This window comes from Esox lucius, chromosome 9 (genome assembly GCF_011004845.1).
Source record: "Esox lucius isolate fEsoLuc1 chromosome 9, fEsoLuc1.pri, whole genome shotgun sequence".
NCBI classification, from domain to species: Eukaryota; Metazoa; Chordata; class Actinopteri; order Esociformes; family Esocidae; genus Esox; species Esox lucius.
Genome location: NC_047577.1, coordinates 2,485,230 through 2,507,218, shown reverse-complemented (window position 1 = coordinate 2,507,218; position 21,989 = coordinate 2,485,230). Strand labels below are relative to the sequence as shown.

Here is a 21,989-nt window from a genome sequence, read left to right as displayed (position 1 = left end):
ATCCTCTCTTCCTCCAGACTCTGAGACCTTGATTTCCAAAGGAAATGCAAAATGTACTTTCATCAGAGAACATAACTCAGCAGCAGTCCAGTCCTTTTTGTCTTTAGCCCAGGCGAGACGCTTCTGACGCTGTGTCTTGTTCAAGAGTGGCTTGACACAAGGAATGCGACAGCTGAAACCCATGTCTTGCATACGTCTGTGCGTGGTGGTTCTTGAAGCACTGACTCCAGCTGCAGTCCACTCTTTGTGAATCTCCCCCACATTTTTGAATGGGTTTTGTTTCACAATCCTCTCCAGGGTGCGGTTTTCCCTATTGCTTGTACACTTTTTTCTACCACATCTTTTTCTTCCCTTCGCCTCTCCATTAACATGCTTGGACACAGAGCTCTGTGAACAGCCAGCCTCTTTAGCTATTATCTTTTGTGTCTTGCCCTCCTTGTGCAAGGTGTCAATGGTCGTCTTTTGGACAGCTGTCAAGTCAGCAGTCTTACCCATGATTGTGTTGCCTACAGAACTAGACTGAGAGACCATTTAAAGGCCTTCGCAGGTGTTTTGGGTTAATTAGCTGATTAGAGTGTGGCACCAGGTGTCTTCAATATTGAACCTTTTCACAATATTCCACTTTTCTGAGATACTGAATTTGGGGTTTTCTTCATTAGTTTTCAGTTATAATCATCAAAATTAAAAGACATAAACACTTGAAATATATCAGTCTGTGTGCAATGAATGTATACATTATACAAGTTTCACTTTTTGAATGGAATTACTGAAATAAATCAACTTTTTGACGATATTCTAATTTTATGACCAGCACCTGTATAAAATACAGTGTATACTGTACGTATATGTATATTGTGCAAACTTTCAGAGGACCCCCAACAGAATCTTTATAGACCCCAGTCTGACAACTCCTTGTAAAGTAGTGCAATTTAGGACATTATGAAGCAGAGATAATGGTCAGAGATAAAACATACAATGCCAAGTTTAGTGCAGCCATTAGTTGAATATTTTGAATCAAACCCTTTTTTATCAACGGGTGCTGTGGGGATAGATTCAATCCAGTGACGCTCAGAGCACACTTTTTACAGATTCAGTGGACTTTTATTTTCTTATGTCATCACAAGGAACTGAGAGCAGTTTCAGATGACTCCAATGGTAGCCTAACATAGCAGGCGTAAAATAAGTTATCATCTCCACTGTTTAACTGAAAACTGTTCATCCAGTACTGGAGAAGTTAAGATGGAGTGTCTCATTGTAAAAATCCAGAATCGTAAGTCACAGCTCTCTTTTCCTAGTCCTGGAAACTGGAGCATCCGGTCGGTGGAGAGACCACAGAGGTGCACTACTGGAGCATCCGGTTGGTAGAGAAACCACAGAGGTGCACTACTGGGGCATCCGGTCGGTAGAGAAACCACAGAGGTGCACTACTGGAGCATCTGGTCGGTAGAGAAACCACAGAGGTGCACTACTGGAGCATCCGGTCGGTAGAGAGACCACAGAGGTGCACTACTGGAGCATCCGGTCAGTAGAGAGACCACAGAGGTGCACTACTGGAGCATCCGGTCGGTAGAGAGACCACAGAGGTGCACTACCCGGACACAAGGACACAAAAAGCAGATTAACCAGTCTCTCTCTGCCTCAAATGCTGCCAAAGCGTATATTCTTCTCTGATATTGATGCATATGGGAAAAACCTCTATTTTGAAGTGACCCCCGCCTCGTCATCATTGGGAGCTGCTGACTGGATGGTATCTCTGAGGTGACATTCCTGATGTCTCTTCAGCTGCCCTGATGCTGTGAATCCCTTCCCACAGACACTACACAGGAACGGGCGCTCCCCTGTGTGGGTCCTCATGTGCAGTTTCAGGCTCCCTGGGGTGGTGAACCCCTTATCACAGACAGTGCAAGGGTATGGCCTCTCTTTAGTGTGCGTGATCTGATGCACTTTCAAGTTGCCAGATTGGGCGAAGCTCGTCCCGCATATGGCGCAGACAAAGGGTTTCTCCCCCGTGTGTGTTCTCTGGTGGCTTTTTAGGTCTCCGGCTCGCAGGAAGGTGCGTCCGCAGAAGGAGCAGCAGAAGGGTTTCTCCCCTGTGTGTGTTCTCTGGTGTGTCCGGAGGTTGCCCAGCTCCGTGAAGCTCTGATAACAGAAGGATATTTTATAAAGAGCCTAAAGGAGGGGAAGCACAGACACATTGCACATAGAATATATCTGCCAATTGTCACAATTTCTTTCAATGACATAACCATATTTGTAAATGTGACATTTCTCACCTCACACAAAGTTGCATAAAGGAACATTAATTGACACATACCTTGCCACACTCACAGATGTGGTAAGTCTTCTGCCCACTGTGGAGAAGCTTGTGTTTCTTTAGGTCGTGGGCTCTGGAGAACCGCTTCCCACATTCTGAGCACTGGTGCGGTTTCTCCTTGGTGTGGGTCTGCAGGTGCGTCTTCAGGTTGCCACGCATGGCAAACCCTTTACCACACACAGAGCAGTGGTGAAGGTTCTCTCCTTTGTGGATCATCTGGTGGCACTTGAGTGACTAGTATCAAATAAAATATTATTTACAAAGTAAATCTTTCACATAAAATGCATTCCATGAGGTTAGTAATAGAAATGCTTTTAAAGGGCATTCATGTTAGTGCTGTCAAGCCGATTACGAATTTTTTACATCATAAAACAAAACACTGTTAATAACATGCACATTTGTAAGTGCAAGTGTTTCAGCACAAACTCTCAAATTGAACATGTGACTTGGTAGCAGCTGCTGTTTTGTTGCTAGTGCTGTCTATCAATTGCGTTATCTAGAGCTTAGAGCAACAAGTTTGAAGGAAGATTGACAGAAAGTTCATCCATAAACACATTCCCATGCATTTCTTTAGATTAACACAAACAGCCAGCTAACATTAGCTAACCATTACAATGCTGTGGCTAATCACCTGTTGAGACCAACACCCAACAATGATTTTAAATAGAATTTGGCTTCCATTTGAATTAGCTAATGTTCTTGTTGTCATACCAAGATCAAAAGATTGCAAACACCAGGAGCATGAAAAAGCTGCTTGTTGTTTTGGAAACATTTTACTGACAACATTTTGTGTTAAGTTACATAGTTGACCTGTAACTTAGTGCACTGATTTTAAATGATACATCTAGCAATGTATTTACAAAGAAAATAGAGAGTCCTAGTTTTTAGATTAGGAATAAATACGTGAATAATTTATATATTTTTTAAACCAATAGTTTACTTTGTAGTAAGAAAAGCTTTTCCCACAGTCGTTGCAGTGGTAGGGTTTCTCCTCCCGGTGTGTCTGCTGATGGTCTTTGTAGTGGGCAAGACGGGAGAAACTCTTCTGGCACAGGGAACACTGGTATGGTTTCTCCCCTTAATAAAATGTTTAATTAACATCACGGAACAAGATTATTGTTAAAATTAAGAAGCTGGTTAAATAATTGTTTTAATTATTAGTAAATCTGCTGACTCATCTCCCATACCTGTATGGATGCGCTGGTGGATCTTGAGGTTGCCCTGTGCAGTAAAACCTTTACCACATTCTGAGCATTGGAATGGCTTCTCTCCTGATGGATGTTAGGGAAAAATGTCACTCAACAATAATGCAGCAAAATGGTTGTATGAACATTAGAAGGAAAAACTGCATTGAACTAAAAAAAAAAGTTGGGCAATCACATCATCAGTAGTCACAAAGCATGAACATTAGGCCATCAGGAGTCAGGTCTGAGAAATGAAGAATGACTAAAAACCTGTGTGAGTCATCTGGTGTTTCTTGAGCCCTCCCAGACCAGTGAATGTCTTCCCACACTGGTGGCAGATGTGGCTTAACCTTTCACCTAGGGATGAGTCAGATATGTTTTAGCCTTTCATCTAGAGATGAGTCAGATATGTTTTAGCCTTTCATCTAGGGATGAGTCAGATGTTTTAGCCTTTCACCTAGGGATGAGTCAGATATGTTTTAGCCTTTCATCTAGGGATGAGTCAGATATGTTTTAGCCTTTCATCTAGGGATGAGTCAGATATATTTTAGCCATTCACAGAGGGAAGACTCAAACATATTCTAACCTTTTCACCTGAGAATTAGTTAGACATATTGAACCTTTCCCCTACGGATGAAGCAGACATTTTATCCTTGCACCCAGGGAAGAGTTTGACAGTTTTGATTCACCAAGATTAAAGTAAGTTTTATCTGAAGGCATTAAGGAGCATCACTGGCCATGAATGACAGCATGTGCCCACAACCACCTCTTTTAAATCCATATTCTACAGTAACTGCTTATGTTTTTTGGGGTTCAGTCGCAACCAAAGCCACATTTTTCGCTTGATGGCGTAAATGTCCCCGCTAACGGCTTCGGTGCCCTCGTAAATGAAGCTTACGACCAAAAGGCCTTGCGTCGAAAATCACCAAATTCCATGGTGGCTCTGTGGTGCCTTATGGCTCAAGCCCCCCCCCCCCATTGTTTTCTGTGGCTATATTGTCATAACCTGTATGGATGGTGAGGTGTCTCTTTAAGTCATCGGAGCGTGAGAAACACTTCCCGCAGATTGAGCACTGGTGGGGTTTCTCTCCACTGTGTGTCTGCATGTGTCTTTTCAAGCTGCCCAACGTGGCGAAGGTCTTGCCGCACTGAGAGCAAGGGTGTGGCTTCTCCACTGTGTTTTGGGCTCTCTGGTCAGCCTCTCCATCTGCACTGTCTGTGTCAGAGGTGGAGCCTCCTCCTGTTTCAACAGCAACACGTTCAATACTGTTATAGGAGGACAGAATCACATGGGTTGTTTGAGAATTATTATATATATTTTTGGGGTATTCCATATTTTCAAAGGACAGCAGGGAGCAGACAGGTATCTAGAGGGAGACACAAAGGAAAGCTACAGACAGTGCACCAGGCCAAGGCTTAAATGTCAATTTCCAGGGGGCCTTACGTGTTCCTGAGCCAATCAATCACATTTATTTCATAAAGCCCTTTTTATATCAGCAGCTGTGACAAAGAGAACGCAACGATTGTTAATGTACAGTGGCTAGGAAAAACTCCCCAGCTGGGTCAAAATTAGGAAGAAACTGAGAGAGGCACCAGACTCTGAGGGGTCTGTGAGCTTAGTCCATTACACCAAACGTTGGCACACTGGATACAACCAAAACTTCTACTACCACTTCTCTTTAACCAATCAGTGATTACCTTGATAGGTCCTATCCCCATTGATACACTCTTCTTCCTTTTTCTCCCCTTCTTTCTCTTCCGCCCCTCCTTCCTCCCTTTCTTCCTCCTCATCTCTTTGGTTGACAAGAAGCCCTGGAAACATTGACAGTTCTTACATTTACATTTGCACTGATCTTAAGGGCAAAGTTAGCAAAGTTTACAAAATAATGAGAATCTATTTGAAAGAAAAGTACGGTGTCTTAATTCTTCAGATTTTTTACGTTTTTCATTTATGCTAGCCAGCTTCAGCTCGCTTCACATTACATCTCAGTCTGCAGATAATACAGATAATACTTGTCCGGTATTACCGTTTCTAACAAATGACAGCAGATAATACTTGACCCGGTCATGTCCAGTATTAATGTTTCTAACAAAATGTTTGATGAAAACATATCTGCAAATAAAAGATGATGATAGAATCTTTAGAATGATAACAGGGTTATATTCCTTTTAAAATGAAAGCCGCCAAATCATGGTACAGACATTATAAAGTCTTATATTAGATGCTCAAATGATATCCTTGGGCCTTTGTTCAGGTCCTTTAAGACGTCTGGGAAAGGAAGTGTCACAGGCATGATCGCAGCTAAGCAATGGTTGCTCAACAACCATTGCTTAACATTGTACAATCAATGTTGACTTTGTGTATTCTGTCCCTACACGTTGTTTAACAGCGCCAAGAAAAGTCTGAGTGTGTGTACTTTGCAAATTTAGAGATGAAGCTCTAAAAATGCTTACAGAAGCCTCCAGTCGTGAATGGTATTTGTTCCACAAATGTTAGAAGATTAGCATTTGGAAACAGAACTGAACCACAAGAACCAAATTTCACTGGTGAAATTCACTTGAGTGAATGCCCAAAAAACCTGGATGAAGAAATCCATTAAAAAGAAAATTCTGATTATCAAGGACAATAAAGTTGTTATGACATTCACCATCAATTTTACTTTTTAAAGAAAGTCTGTGTGGCCTTACTCTTGTTCAGGTGAAGTTTCCCACAATGCACCAAGATCACTCAGCTGAGTATATTTTCATGAGAATGACCAGCTGAGGGAATAGGTGCAATTCCACTCCTGCAGGTTGTTGACTTTGATCAGGCGTTCAGTCAAATGATGTACCAAGTCCTTAACACCCAAGTGGGCGTATCATTTTAATGAGTGACGGGGACTGGCCCTAATCAGAATTGAGCATTGGATGGAAGGTGGTCATCTCTGCTTTAGCTAGCTAGCTACTGCACCTACCCTCCCTCACACCCTCCTCTTCATTCCTGTTCCTGTCAGCCATGTCAACCTTGACCTCGTTAAGCCCTATTGGAAAACAGAAAAAAGACAATACAACTCAAGTTACATTTTCGCTATGCCCACACACACACACACACACACACACACACACAGTGTGGTACATTCATAAATAACTTATTTATCAAAAGGTCAGGTTTTATAGGGTTAACGTAACCCAATGCACTTTAACTCACCCAAATCAACTTCACTGCCATCTCTTCTGTCTTCTCCTTCATTATCACCACCTTCGACAATCACATTGACTTCCAGTGTTGAACTGCAGTCGTTCAGTTTTACTGACATATCTGGGCTGGAATACAAAAACCGTATGAAAAGAGCATTAGAGCTATGTGATCGATATGTTCATAAAACAAGCGCGTCTGGCTAGCTTTCCAAAACCTCTCTTTTACCATACGGGTTAGCAACTAACTACCCAATTCACTGGCTTGCACAGCACTGCAGACAAACAACAGCAAGAGACTTACCTAGTTGGTTATATCTATCACGTTGTAGTCTTATTGGCGTACAGTATATCTACTGTAAATCTAGCTTACAGAATTGCATTACGAGAGCCATAGACGCTAGCTATGTAGCTAGCTCTATTGATGCTTGAACGTCGTATCTTAGAAACTGCCATTCCCTTGTTAACGATACCATTTACTGTCAACAAAAAGCGGGCAACGGACTTACATTCTACGTCTACGTCAGGCTGCGTGTTTGGATCATATTGGAACGATTTATACATTACCGGGGATAGTTTTTCTTGAATATTTTGACATGGAAGGGAGGAGGGTCGGGGGTATCCAACTGTAAACTTCCGCCTGTATGCGGAAAAGGGTTGTTCACTATAATCACGTATGCGTGGTCAGTGCACTTTACTGTAGCATTAGGTCGTCATTTCCACTCCCCGCGGGCGTGGATTAATGATCTGTTCTTGATGCAGTGGTCTGTTACTGCAAGTAGAATGTGTTGTAGAGTTGACTGCGTTTGTTCCCCTATGTTGGGCTACCATTTGCCAACACTGCTAAAAGCTGCGTTATATAGGAGGACTGGGCAAATTGAGTCGTTTCACACAGGCACCGCGAGATTAGGTGTTTCCTAACAGAAACGTTAGATTGTGCGAAAATCCAGTGTAGCGTTAATTCTACCTTTATGGGTGGAGTAGTTACTGTAATTAATGGAACTCCAACGAACATCTTTATTATTACTGTTTCTAACGAATGTTGGATAAAAATATCAATCAAATCCTCAAATGAAAGTGGTGATGATGGAATAGTTGCTATGTTATTATTGATTCTTAACACTCACACAGAAATCAGTCATGAAATGTATAAATGCCACAATGTTATGATACAGACATTAAAATGTTTTAGATTAGATGCCCAAATGATCTATTCGGGCCTTTGTTCAGGTCATTAGTAAATCATGGCTAGAGTTAATAGAGTGCCAGTTGTTTAATTATGGATGCGGTTGAACTCGTGAAAGAATTGAAATGTCATGCCAACGTGTGGGGTATTTTGTCTCCTCATTGACCCCCAGAACAATTACCCTATGGGGAATAGTGGCGTGTCTTCAGGAGAATCCCCTGAAAACAAAAACATAATGTTTTATAAATATTTCTTCAATTTGGCAAATTACTTATTCTTCTGTTGTCACCTAATAATTAAATGCACCGTAAGTTCACTGTGCGCCTACAGTACTGCCTGGGTTTCTTCTGGGTCGCTGAACAATTGTGGACTTTGACACAACCTAAAAAAAAAAAGACTTGGGTAAGAACATTATAATGTCATAGATGACCAGCATAGTCAAATGCATAGTCACATTCCTTGTAATACATCTTTTCAGACAGCACACTGTCAATTACGATTTGGCACCAAAATGGGAGGATGTTTATTTTGAAAACCACCTTAAATAGATTTTGATAGATCATTAAACGTGTAGACATTCCACAGGCATTCCAGTGGTAAATGGGAGAAGTAGGGAAACCATAAACAGTATTTTAGTGATTGAAGCCTGGATTCTTTCTCAACAAAACTGTCCATGACTCTGTTCATTCTATTCTCAGATCTTCTTGAACACGGTCTGAGGGGTGGTATATGACAGCACTATGAGAAGACACAAGGAGCTGACGAAAGACCTTTCATCCCAGTGAGGACAAGTGTTTTCTCTAAATGTTTTCCCCAGAATATAAAAGTCCCCAGACAAATGTTGTTGTTTTATGTCATGTTCAAAGAGGCTGTTCTCTTTCACAGGTCAGCCTCTGAGTGTTTCTGATGGTGTTTTTTCAGACATTTGGATACATGGAACCCCATTCCACACAGCATAAAGACATGTGGCTTTTCCTGTTTATGGATCTTCCTTACGTGCACCTTAAGACCCAATGAGGTGGTGAACCTATTATTCCAGACTGTACAAGAGTACTGTCTCTATTTGGTGTGGGTGATCTGGTGCACTCACCTTTCCTGACTGGGAAAACAGCTTCAGCATATAACACAGCTATACAGTTTCTCTCCGGTGTGTATTCTCTGATGGCTCTTAAGGTCACTGACCTGTTTGAATGCCTGTTTACAGTATGACCAGCTGAATCCCGTCTTACAGTTTTTTGGGTGCATCCTGGAATGCATCTGAAGTTTTTCTATGTCCGTGTAGGTCTTTCCACACTCACAGATGTGGTTACAGACCTCTTCCACATGAAGGCTATGGAGTTGGTGTTTACTCAGTCACCAGATTATGACAAAGTATTCTCTGCAGACAGAGCACTTGTGCCGTTCCATCTTGGTGTGGGTAATATGATGAGGTTCAAGGGTTCTGGAGTGGGAGAAAGTCATGCTATAGTCATTGCAGTGGTAAGGTTTCTTCTGACCATGGTTCTGTCTGTCCTGCCTGTACTCCAACGGGTGCACAAAGCTCTCTATGCACTTACAGCAGCAGTAAGGTTTCTCTCCAGTGTGCATTCACTGATGGAACAATTTCTGAGATTCCAACACTTCATACAAGTGTTTTCACTGGCACAATCAGCCAAAGATCATCAATATATGAAACTGACTTTGATCTATATATCAAGTATAATTGTAATATTTTGTATAATAAGTGCGTTTCTTTAGCCCATATTGCTGTACAGCTGGCAGCATGACAAGAGAATTCCAAGAGCAAATGAGCCTGAGTGAAAAAAGGTTTCCAATCTAAGTTATGTTTATGTTGTGTTTTATTGAATACGTTTTCCTAAGTCTGTGTTCCTTCATGAGACGATGTTAAAATACAGTAAGTTACCTGTTTTAATGAATCAGTTTTGAGTCTGTGTTTCTTCTTGCTGGTAATTGCCACTGGGCCTGTAAGGTTCTGTTTTCTTTTGTTTTTGTTTATTTATATTTTTCCTTTTCGTTCTTTTCCTGGTTCAGATTTTTGTTTTCTATGCACAGCCTCATTACAGTTCTCCCTCATTTGTCCCACCTGCTCCTAATTAGCACACTCTACTCAGGTCAGTTGACAGTCCTTGTTTCTTTGAGGTGTATTGTTCGCCTTTAGTAACGTACTAAGCCTGTTGACTTATAAGCAAATTATTATATTAATCTCAGCCTACCAGTGAGGTTTGTGATGGCAATTTCATCGATCAGAACTCTTAAAGGAGGAAGTACAGAGACAAAATTCTCTTGGCATAATTAACAGTTTATTTGCAAATGCTTGCAAAAATAATCATCCGAGGAGTCTCTAGTAGATACATGAACTGTTTGTATTTATTACAGTTAAATGGGGTGTGGTAAGTTGCTGCCCATCTGTCTTGTCAATAAAACACATTCCCTTTGTTCTAACAATACCTAGGCTTCACACAAGGGGCAAGCTGTCCTCCCCCACATGGGTAACCTCTTGAACTACAGCATCCGGACAGACAATAGATGCCCTGATGAGTTATATAGATGAGTAACCTTATAATCTTCCGATACCAGTCCATGATGCCCCCTAGGCAAATACCAGATCCCCCTCTCCTACATTCCTTTTCGCATCCTAACATGGGGACTCTTTAACTAGTAACACATTTATACATGTATAGGACCAAGTATACATCAGTTCAAGAATTTCCACAACAGGTCTGTAATGTGAGATTAGCCCTCATGCACCGTTGCCTGGACCGTGATTAAGACCTCCTTCAGGCTGCCATCCACACCTGCACAGTCCTTCAGGCTGCCATCCACACCTGCACAGTCCTTCAGGCTGCCATCCACACCTGCACAGTCCTTCAGGCTGCCATCCAAACCTGCACAGTCCTTCAGGCTGCCATCCACACCTGCACAGTCCTTCAGGCTGCCATCCACACCTGCACAGTCCTTGAGGCTGCCATCCACACCTGCACAGTCCTTCAGGCTGCCATCCACACCTGCACAGTCCTTGAGGCTGCCATCCACACCTGCACAGTCCTTCAGGCTGCCATCCACACCTGCACAGTCCTTCAGGCTGCCATCCACACCTGCACAGTCCTTGAGGCTGCCATCCACACCTGCACAGTCCTTCAGGCTGCCATCCACACCTGCACAGTCCTTCAGGCTGCCATCCATACCTGCACAGTCCTTCAGGCTGCTATCCACACCTGCACAGTCCTTCAGGCTGCCATCCACACCTGCACAGTCCTTCAGGCTGCCATCCACACCTGCACAGTCCTTCTGCCCATGTATTCGGGATACCTGTGTATGACCACCTTCTGACCTTCGACAAAGTTTTCTTCCATTTGTCCTTGTTGGTGCTGAATAAAAACTACAACCGCACTCTGCCTTCAGTGTATTAATTACAGGACCCCGTATGGCTGTTGACCCAGTACGGCTGTTGACCCAGTACGGCTGGTGACCCAGTACGGCTGGTGACCCAGTACGCCTGGTGACCCAGTACGCCTGGTGACCCAGTACGGCTGTTGACCCAGTACGCCTGGTGACCCAGTACGGCTGGTGACTCAGTACGCCTGGTGACCCAGTACGGCTGTTGACCCAGTACGCCTGGTGACCCAGTACGGCTGGTGACTCAGTACGCCTGGTGACCCAGTACGCCTGGTGACCCAGTACGGCTGTTGACCCAGTACGCCTGGTGACCCAGTACGGCTGGTGACCCAGTACGGCTGGTGACCCAGTACGGCTGGTGACCCAGTACGGCTGGTGACTCAGTACGCCTGGTGACCCAGTACGGCTGGTGACCCAGTACGCCTGGTGACCCAGTACGGCTGGTGACCCAGTACGCCTGGTGACCCAGTACGGCTGGTGACCCAGTACGCCTGGTGACCCAGTACGGCTGGTGACCCAGGACGCCTGGTGACCCAGTACGCCTGGTGACCCAGTATGCCTGTTGACCCAGTACGCCTGGTGACCCAGTACGGCTGGTGACCCAGTACGCCTGTTGACCCAGTACACCTGTTGACCCAGTACGGCTGGTGACCCAGTACGCCTGTTGACCCAGTACGCCTGTTGACCCAGTACGCCTGGCGGGACGATGTTGACTCAACCATGGCAATGCGACCACCCACATCCTTTACATCGGCCTCCTGTTATTCTCCCCCTTCCTCCTCCTCTATTTCCCTCTCCTCCTCTTCATCTTTGACAATCACGTTGAGTTCCAGTGTTTGACTGCAGTCCTCCAACTTCACAGACACCATCTCTGGAACCCGCTGTGAGTTTCTTGGGGCTGGCACACCACAATGTACCCTAGGACTACCTGGGATTAGAACATCATTCTGCCGAAGCGAAATGCTTCATTTTGCCTTCTAGGTCACACAAAATACTGATATGTTTTATGAACACAAGATGCTGTTACCTTTCATTGTATAATTATTTTTTGTATTTACCTCAGTTATATAGTGTTTTTTACATTTTGAATGAATTGACACTCAGATAAATTGCTAAACTTTGAGAACGTCATACACAGTATTGTACTTATACATGTTCATTTTCAGACATTGTGAACACCGACCAAAGATGTGCTTTTGGTGACAGGATACATTTCTCGAAAATGGGTAAATGAGTGGGGTGTATTTGTGGAGGAAATACTGGATGTTATCCTTCAGCAACACGAGAACAGTAGTCCGGCCTGTCGTTTAATCCGTAAACATCCGCAATACCATGGGTGTAATCAGGGGTGTCGGACTGGGGGAAAAGGGGTACTAAGTATATAGGGCCCTAACGTGTTGAGGGGCCCTCGAAAATGTTTGAATCTTGAATGAAGAGGGGAGGGGCCCTCAAAGATCGCCTGTGTACAGGGCCCAGAAGGTTGTGCTTCTCCCCTCAGTGTAATAATGGAGATGGTACCATAACCCATAACACATATGAGCAAGGGCAACATAAAAGAAACCTCAACAGTCACAGCAGCCGAATACAGGACACATTAGTATTGTGCTGGCTTTGGTGCCATATTACACATCTACATCAAATGTTAACTATAAGGTTCAGCATTCGACTATAGTATATCTTTTGAGGTGGACTCTACAGATTACCTAAAATCGATGATTTTTATTGTAAGACTGCCACGAAAGCGAGGAATAAATCACCTTATAAATTGGATCAACAACGTCGCGCAATGGCTGCGCTTACATGACGCTTTTGAACAAACCCCTTGGCATCCTGCGCGCGCAGACGGAAGTTTACAGTAACGGATGGGGGCATCAGATCCAGATCAATCGATTCCCCACATTCATCCCTGTTTAACACTAAAATAACGCTTATTTCAGGTATTCCAACTCATTTTAATTGTAACTTTACTATAACCAAACGCTAATACTCATATTTCACGTTTATTGTCACGTTTATTGTTTTGAATATGTGGTAGATTGATCAAAGTGTAAATGCCAACGTTGTTGTGTTTAGTGTTGTTGCTAGCTAACTACTGTACAGAGTACTGTACGTCAAGAATGTTATCGTTATCGGCCAAAAAAATTGATGAAGGAAATATAGTTTAGTCGTAATTTTTTTGTGAATATGTGGTTGAGAAATGTTGTATAAGAAGGACCTAATTGTTTACCTGCAGGGCTTGAAATTAAATTAAACATAACTGGCTTCTACCACTGTTTTTTAAATAGTAATTCCAATATCATAATATTAATTGTAAACATGTATGCTTTTTATATATTGATTCTGTTTAAAAAAAACACCTCTTAGTTTATTATGACGGAACTGGAGCCCCGGGGTCCTCACTGCCATGTACCAGTCAAGAGAAGCTCACAGCGGGTTCCACAGATGTTGTCCGTGAAACTGGAGGACTGCAGTCAAACACTGGAACTAAATGTGATTGTCAAAAAGGAAGAGGAGGAAAGAAGAATTGAAAAGGAGATAGGGGAAGAAGAAGAGGGAGAAGAAAATGAAGAAGAGTATGACAATAACTCAGGTATGTCAAGGTTGCCTACACCTACTTGGTTACACCAGAACCCGTGGTAGAGAAGAACAAGTAGGCAAGCGTTCAGTTCCCCATTAGACAGCTCCTTGTTGTAAACCCTGCATGCGGAACACTTCTAAAAAAAAAAGGTATAAATATGGATTACATTCAAATGTAAAAGTGGAACAGCAGACCTTTGCTTGACAGACTGTAAAGCATTTAAGAGAGCTACAGAATAAGTGGATTTGGTCCTAAACAAAACATACCATATTACAGAATTTTTTACACAGATTCTTTGCCCATGTGTTTTTTTTGTATTACTTGATTGTACATTTTCAATTAGACCCGAGGTCTCCTGTAGGTGGTTCATCGACTACTGGTAGCTTCCAGCCCATTTATAAGTAGCCTGATGTTGACACTATCTTGATGTTGTTCCAGTTGATTTAGAGGTGGAAGAGGAGGACCCAGAAGAAGGAGACGAAGAAAGAGAAGGCGAAGAAGAAGGAGGAAAAGAGACTGGTTCTGGTAATGAAGTAGTACTTGCCCATAACATTTTTAATAAATGTTTTAATCATTTAGCAGCTGCCCTCAGTCATAGCAAGTTGCCGTGCTGATTGCTTTTGTTTTCTAACTTTCTCTAACTGGTCTCAGACTGGAATCTGACCTCAGGCATGCATGTGAGGAAACCATGAACTACCAGTGAAGTTACAGAGGAAACTATTGGGTCTTAATGTTTAACAGGATGTGTTACTATGAAAAGAGAAGAGGCTGAGGATGAGAGAGGAAGAGGGGAGGAAGAGGAGAAGGGGAGAGAAGAGGAGAAAGAGAAAGATGTGGATAGAACCAACCCAGGTAAATCCTGATCCATCCAGAGGGAGTATGTATTTTGTTTTTATTTATGCAGAGAAATCATCTGAGACCAAGGTCCATTTACAGATTAGTCCTGTATTACAAAAAAAACATACAAAATGGAAATAAAACATACATTAACAAAAACTTTTTATTGTCATCCACAACTGAAGTATATAAAAGACAATGATGTGTGAGAAAATGTGTATCATTGATGAAGCTAAAGGCTGAATTATAGACCGTATCCAGATATTGAATCAGAAGCTGAGGCATGCATGTAAGTCACATTACCAGAATCAGACAGAAACATAAATGTCACATTCACAATATATTTTCTATGTTGATGTGACTGACACGTTTTGTTCCTGTAAAAATGAATTTCTGTTTTTTGCTTTTTCAACTATAATGTGTTTTAAAAGACAGACCGTCATCTAACCAAATCTCAAGGTATTAGTAGAAACCAACGCATTATTAATTATTAATGTTATTAATTTGTACGTAGCAATCCCAAAGACCATGATATGCCCTAGACCTTTTCCTCAGCGAATGTAACTTATTTATACTCATGTTATTTAGTATAACATTTAAAATTGATCGTTTTCCTCCTGTCCAAGCCCTGTAATGTTATCACTTTGACAGTAGAGGGCGCTAGCTCAGACAAAGACAAACCGTAATGTGTGTTTTAAATTGATCGTTTTCCTCCTGTCCAAGCCCTGTAATGTTATCACTGTGGCAGGAGAGGACGCCAGCTCAGACACAGACAGACCGTACGTCTGTTTCCAGGGTGGAAAGAGGTTCACTGCTCCAAGCAGCCTGAAGACACACTTAAGAAAACACAGCGGTGAGAGACCTCACCAGTGCTGCCTCTCGGGGAAGTGCTTCGTTCAATCCACCGACCTGAAGGGACACCAGGTGATGCACAAAGGTGAGAGAGATGGTACCACCTATTGCTGCCAATGTTGCGGTAGCTCATTACTGAAGACCTGCCAACCTGAATGCATTTAGCAAAGCAATACATTACGTGTATTTAAGCAATCCTTCACGGAACCCAATATGTAGGGATGGCACTATGTATAGTAGGACTCGTTACACCTGGCCATATGAATGTGCATGTCACCGACAAAAAACCGCCAACTCCGACCCGGACAGTGCAGGAGACCCAGAAGGATTGAAGTTGTCCCCTAAACCAGAACGACTGTTCATCTGCTCAAAGTGTGGAAAGACCTTCACCACAGCCCCTTTTCTGAAGTTTCACATGAAGAAGCACGGCGGAGAGATACACCACCCATGCTCTGTCTGTGGGAAATGTTTTCCGCAATTCCAGGACCTCGAGAGACACCAGGAGGTCCACACAGGTCAGACAGACATTCATGCAAGAGTTGTACGCCGTAGAAAACATTTTGCAACACAGGAACTATTAATTACAAAACAAAACACTTGGGAGTGACATTCTATCGGACCAATTCTGGCAGGTTTCCATTCCGTACTGTTTTCATCCGTTTTGTGGCTAGTGAACATGGCGAGGTCACACCTTTAGGAAAGAACAAGTTCGAAGTGGGAGCGAACCAAAACTGGTCCAATAATTAGACACTTGTTTTTGTTTTCCGTTTGTAAAAAAAAATTATACCGTGTGCAGTAATGAACAGGACCCTGAGATATCAGCTGGAAGAGAGATGACTGGAAGAAATATCAACATATCCAAACCAGTGCTGGGAATTATATAGGTATTTTTCTGTAATCACCTGTTTCATTCTCAATACAGCGTTTTAACACCTGTAATGTTGTCATTGATCCAGAAGGGGGCATAACCTCTGATGCAGACAGCCCAGGCAAACCAGACCCTGAGAGACCATTCCCCTGCTCTGTGTGTGGCAAGAGGTTCACTGCAGCCTTCATCCTTAAGGCACACATCAAGATCCACAGCGGAGAGAAACCCCACAAGTGTTCCGTCTGTAGCAAGGCCTTTCTTCGACGCTACGACCTTAAAAGACACCTGGTGACCCATGAAGGTGAGAGGAATAACCACACATCTGAGGAAAACAGAAGAAATTGTCCAAAGCAGGGAGAAATAATTTCCATTTCAAAATGTTTTAGTGTGCAATAACACACAACTTCTCTCCATCTTGGTGTTTTAACCCTTTAATGTTGCTTTTGAAACAGGAGAGGCTGTCAGCTCAGACAAAGACAGCGCAGGGAATCGAGTTTCAGAGGGACTGTGGCACCAGGCGATCCACAAAGGTCAGAGAAACATTTAGCGTTTCGACTCTCCTGGAACAATGTCATAAGTGGCTTGACAGTCCATGTAACTGGGAAAAGAAACATGTCAGCTCTGGTCAGTGGTGTTATGTTAACCACTTTTGCTAACTATTTGGACTTGACTTGTTTACTTGTCAGTTAGCTAGCATGTACCGTCTAGCTTACTACACCCTATTGTCATGGTAACAGCAGTCATTTCACCAAGCACCAAAATGACTTGACTAACATAACACTAGTATTGTTGCTGTCCTCTCCTCGCAGTCTTGCTTTCTTTTTATTTTATTTTTTTATTCTTTATTTTGAAACATTGGGAGCCATACAATAGCCAGATATACATTTACCACATGGTCACAGTTCCAGTCTGTGATCAAGACCACAGTTCTCCATTCCCAACATTCCGATTTTTGTAAATATAACAAACACATTAGAACACAAAACAAAGGGTGCATTACTATATGACAAATCTCTAATACATATAGAAGTAAAATACAACCAACACAATTATTTTGTTAATAAACAAACAAACAAATAAATAAATAAATAAATAAAAAGAAACAGTACAATAGAAGTAAAACCTTGATTACCACCATCTTAGAAACAATCAAGACAACATTCCTGCATGTAGTGTTTGATTAACATAAGATACCCATTTTGACCATAAAACTACAAATGTATTCATCTGCAAACTGAGTGAAAAAGTTAGTAGTCTTGCTTTTCAATTAAAATTACCTGTTTTTGTTTATTAAAAAAGGAGAGGGCGCCTTTGATGTATATGGCCCACTGGACATTGAATCCGAGAGACCTTACCTCTGCTCCCAGTGTGGTAAGAGGTTCACTGCAGCCAGCAGCCTGAAGACACACATGATGACCCACAGCGGAAAGAAACCCCACCGGTGCATCATTTGTGGGAAGTGTTTCCTGCGATTGCAGGACCTGAAGAGACACCAGGTGATCCACAAAGGTGTGAGCAACACACACACACACACACTCATAGTCATTTTTATTAGGAATTGTGAATTAAACCGAGATGAGGAGATATACAGGAGACATACAACAGTATGTTTATCTTATTTGCCCTGCAGTGTTTTAATCCCTGTGATGGTGTAACCTAAACAGGTGAGGGCCCCAGCATAGAAAAACCCCACCAGTGCTCTGTATGTGAGGAGAGTTTCTTGAAGCTCGATGACTTAAACATTCACGTGATGATTCACACTGGAGAGAAGACCAAGCACATCTGCCATCCCTGTGGGAAGACATTCACTCTGCTGCAGGACCTGAAGACTCACCAGCGCATCCACTCAGGAGAAAAACCATACCACTGCTCTAAGTGCCCAGAAAGCTTTGGCAATTTGTTGGAGTACAGAGAGCACAAACAGACACACAACAATGAGAAACCATACCTCTGTGACCAATGCGGACAGACATTCACCCACCTATACACCCTGAAGACCCATCGGTCGATACACACAGGGGAAAACCTCCTCCACTGTTCTTACTGTGGGAGGGGTTTCACTCAGAAAACATCCTTGTCCACCCACATACTGACCCACACTAAGGAGAAACCACACCAGTGCTCTGTGTGCAGTCGTTGCTTTGCCAGAACTGAAAGCCTGAAGAAACACAAGAGGATACACATGGAAGTGGTCCGCCACCACATGTGCGAGTGCGGGAAAAGTTTCCCAGACATGAAAAGGCTTGAGGTCCACGCAAGAGTTCACTATAAGAACCTTGAGAAGAAGTATAGTTGTTCGTATTGCGGGAGAAAGTTCTTACGGGATGGTGATCTAAAAAGTCACCAAAGAACACACACCGGAGAAAAACCCTTTGTCTGCGCTATATGCGGTACTCGTTTTGCCCAGTCTGGCAACTTGAGAGTGCACCAGATCAAGCACACCAAAGAGAGACCATACCCTTGTACCGTCTGCAAAAAGGGGTTCACCACCTCAGGCAGTCTGAAGGTGCACATGAGAAGGTTTCATACGGGGGAGAAGCCATATGTCTGTACTCTGTGTGGCAAAGGGTTCCATGTACCTAAAGCATTAAAGGCACACCAACAAAAACATATGAAAGAAACCACTGTCTAGTTAGAAAGCATCAGGTTAGCTAGCAAACTTTATAGATGTTGTTTTGTTACAGTTATCTGCACAATATTCTAATCAGTAACTTAACGTTTGGATAACTCAAACTCCGTACTATTATGTTAATTTCCTGTTAAGAGGCATTAAAAAAGACATCAAAATAGTATTACCAATTGAACAACATCTACAGTGTGATCGATTAATATTAATTTACACAGCTGGCACTAAATTGATGTTGGATTTTTTTCTTAAGGGTGAGGTAAGTTTCTAGCCCGTTGCTTTCTTCAATAATATAATCAGGATGCATTTCTTGTTAAAAACAAAGTCGATCTTACAGTTGATTAAGCACTCCTTTTTTTTTTACCTAAGCATAACAGATAATCAGTTGTTAAGACTATTTTAGTGTCTCATAAAGGACTGATTGGGCTCACCTCTGAAACCAAAATGCTGCTTGGGAAATGGCATAACTTAAGCACTGCTAAACAGGGCTGTTTAGAAGTGAAGAATGATCATCATGTGATGCTCTATTTATTGAACGATTGTTGACATTGTTGGTAACAGAAATCTCAAGCTGTTGAAATAAATCTAAACATGATGTGTCTGTTAGGTCTGTCCAAAATCATTCTGAATCTAAACATGATGTGTCTGTTAGGTCTATCCAAAATCATTCTGAATCTAAACATGATGTGTCTGTTAGGTCTATCCAAAATCATTCTGAATCTAAACATGATGTGTCTGTTAGGCCTGTCAAAAATCATTCTGAATCTAAACATGATGTGTCTGTTAGGTCTGTCCAAAATCATTCTGAATCTAAACATGATGTGTCTGTTAGGTCTATCCAAAATCATTCTGAATCTAAACATGATGTGTCTGTTAGGTCTATCCAAAATCATTCTGAATCTAAACATGATGTGTCTGTTAGGCCTGTCAAAAATCATTCTGAATCTAAACATGATGTGTCTGTTAGGTCTGTCCAAAATCATTCTGAATCTAAACATGATGTGTCTGTTAGGTCTGTCCAAAATCATTCTGAATCAGCAATAATTACATTGAACAATAAAAACCTCCTGAAATTAAACTTATTTTGGTAAGGAGTTAAGTTGAATTATGCTATTGCAAAAACAATTTTTTCCACAGGCTGTCAACAGATCAGAAAAACAACAGACAGGCAGTTTAGGCCTACTTTTCGTTAATTCAACCATTGTTTTTTTTGTTATTTTATACTCCAACAACTGTGCCAAAGCACTAATGACAAAAAAATTAAAGGGATGGTTTGACATAAAATCCTGTTTGGGTGAAATTCCCTGGTGTCATATTTCACAATGTAAAGGTGAAATGTTGTCCACTGTTGGTAGCTATGCATAGTTTAAGGTGATAAAAAGCTGAATGTAATATAGACACATCCCTGTTATATGTTCACATTATAGGCAACAATCCTCTGCTTTACAAATAGGAATGTATAAACAAACAAACATACAAAGGATAATTTCTAAAGTCATGCAACATGCAAAAATATAATTATAGTTGTTCAGCAACTGCATTGTGTCTGTCACAAAAAAATTATAATTTATGATAAATCACTTTGTTAGGTCGGAGTTTTGACTGTGTCTGTCTAAATCCCAGCCTCAATGGATATCTTTACTGCATCTAATGGAGCTTTTTTTCTTACTTGTGTTGTCTTGCCAATGAAAGTGTGAGATAAATGTTTTTTATGTTTTACATGTTGCCATTTAGCAATTCGGAGTTATGTAAATTGTTGATTGTTGACATGAAGTACCAGTGTTGACGTGTCAAATAAGAACGCAAACATGACATACGACATGACACAGAGTCCGTTATAAACATTTCACACTGGGTGATCATGATTCTTATCTTACCCAGGTGAACATATGAAAGCTGAAGTTGGTTAGTATTATCTTTGTTGCTACGCTATGAACAAACTATACTTACACTATGTGACTGCCTCATTAGAGTGCGACTAACTGGAATTTGAGTGTAAACGCAATGTATTTATAGGAAAAGCTATATTTCCCTTGGGACGGGAAATAGACGCACACGGATTTATACTAAAGTATTCACGCTTAAAATCCTGACGTTTAATTTGTGAGGATTGAAACATCGATACAAAGTGCTTTATTTAACCTGTGATTTTAATAGTTATTTTATGGAACTTCTTGTTTCTGAAAGTTTCAGATGCTGGAAGATGAATAAATATATCAGCACAGCCCTCTTCCTCCGCACCGGACAGGAAAACGGAGGCACAAACATAGTGTGTCCTCCATGTTCATAGTGCTGTAGGATGTTTTTAGGGGGTTTTCATTGATCATTGACTTTTAAGTAGTTTTTTTTGTCTTATTGTTGTTCTATGTTTGCTGTGTTTATGTTAGGCTCCCATGAGTGTAAAACAAATTCCCCCACGGGGCAATAAAAGGTTTTCATTTTCATAGGATTGGGAGTTAACCAACGCAGTTGCCGGTGCTCTTTTGGATAAATAATAGAAAGAAAGCGTTTTTGGAGGTATTTCACCCCAATAAACAGTAATGAACAAAATTGTCATTTGTCAAAAGCCTGTATGCGTGTTGTGGCAATACCACAGACATGCTGAAACACCTGAAAATCATCATTACGTTTTGCAGAGGGAGATAGAACGCAGGCAAAGACCCGATTATAATTTGGACCTACACAAGACATGATAATGGGGTCTTTGGTATTACTTGCTATCACCCATTCTTAACTGATACAATTTGTGAACAAAACTTACTGGGAAACACGTGAGCGCAGTTGAAAATACGTTTGAAGTGCAGTTTGAGATGCAGTGTTTGCTAAATCGTTTCAATTAATCAATTGAGAAGTTAACGGCACTAACTCTAGGCTGGGACGGTATAGAATGGCTTATGGTAAAATATGACCCATGGACCTTCAGACATCACACCAGGTAAGGGGAATTTCTCCTATATTTTAAAATGTCCCTCCT

The 21,989-nt window shown here is 41.8% G+C and overlaps 2 protein-coding genes across 7 annotated transcripts; one reads left to right on the top strand and one right to left on the bottom strand.

Annotated features, from left to right (window-relative positions):
* Positions 1–1,079: 1,079 nt before the first annotated feature.
* On the bottom strand, positions 1,080–7,502 carry LOC105031390 (zinc finger protein 883-like). Of its 4 annotated transcripts, none has more exons than XM_020044070.3 (10): positions 7,182–7,502; positions 6,686–6,801; positions 6,453–6,518; positions 5,197–5,310; positions 4,505–4,738; positions 3,769–3,855; positions 3,502–3,585; positions 3,255–3,391; positions 2,315–2,548; positions 1,080–2,169 (listed from the first exon to the last, which is right to left on the bottom strand). In XM_020044070.3, the coding sequence occupies exons 2-10, from the start codon at positions 6,792–6,794 to the stop codon at positions 1,696–1,698; spliced, it is 1,539 nt and encodes a 512-aa protein (XP_019899629.2). In that variant the 5' UTR covers positions 6,795–6,801; positions 7,182–7,502; the 3' UTR covers positions 1,080–1,695. The 4 variants fall into 4 exon arrangements, with proteins under 4 accessions (XP_019899629.2, XP_010904085.2, XP_019899631.2 ...); XM_010905783.5 differs by having other exon boundaries at positions 7,240–7,502; XM_020044072.3 differs by having other exon boundaries at positions 1,080–2,139; positions 7,240–7,499.
* A 5,595-nt stretch (positions 7,503–13,097) lies between these two features.
* Positions 13,098–20,097, top strand: LOC105031391 (gastrula zinc finger protein XlCGF26.1-like). 3 transcript variants are annotated; one of them, XM_010905785.4, is made up of 9 exons: positions 13,098–13,191; positions 13,619–13,844; positions 14,271–14,357; positions 14,574–14,684; positions 15,418–15,606; positions 16,478–16,690; positions 16,842–16,919; positions 17,689–17,898; positions 18,054–20,097. In XM_010905785.4, exons 2-9 carry the CDS (start codon positions 13,625–13,627, stop codon positions 19,019–19,021), a joined length of 2,076 nt encoding a protein of 691 aa, XP_010904087.2. In that variant the 5' UTR covers positions 13,098–13,191; positions 13,619–13,624; the 3' UTR covers positions 19,022–20,097. The 3 variants fall into 3 exon arrangements, with proteins under 3 accessions (XP_010904087.2, XP_019899644.2, XP_012987674.2); XM_020044085.3 differs by having other exon boundaries at positions 17,689–17,885; positions 18,054–18,178; XM_013132220.4 differs by lacking the exons at positions 13,098–13,191; positions 13,619–13,844; positions 14,271–14,357; positions 14,574–14,684 and adding an exon at positions 14,832–15,128 and having other exon boundaries at positions 15,418–16,036.
* Positions 20,098–21,989: the final 1,892 nt, after the last annotated feature.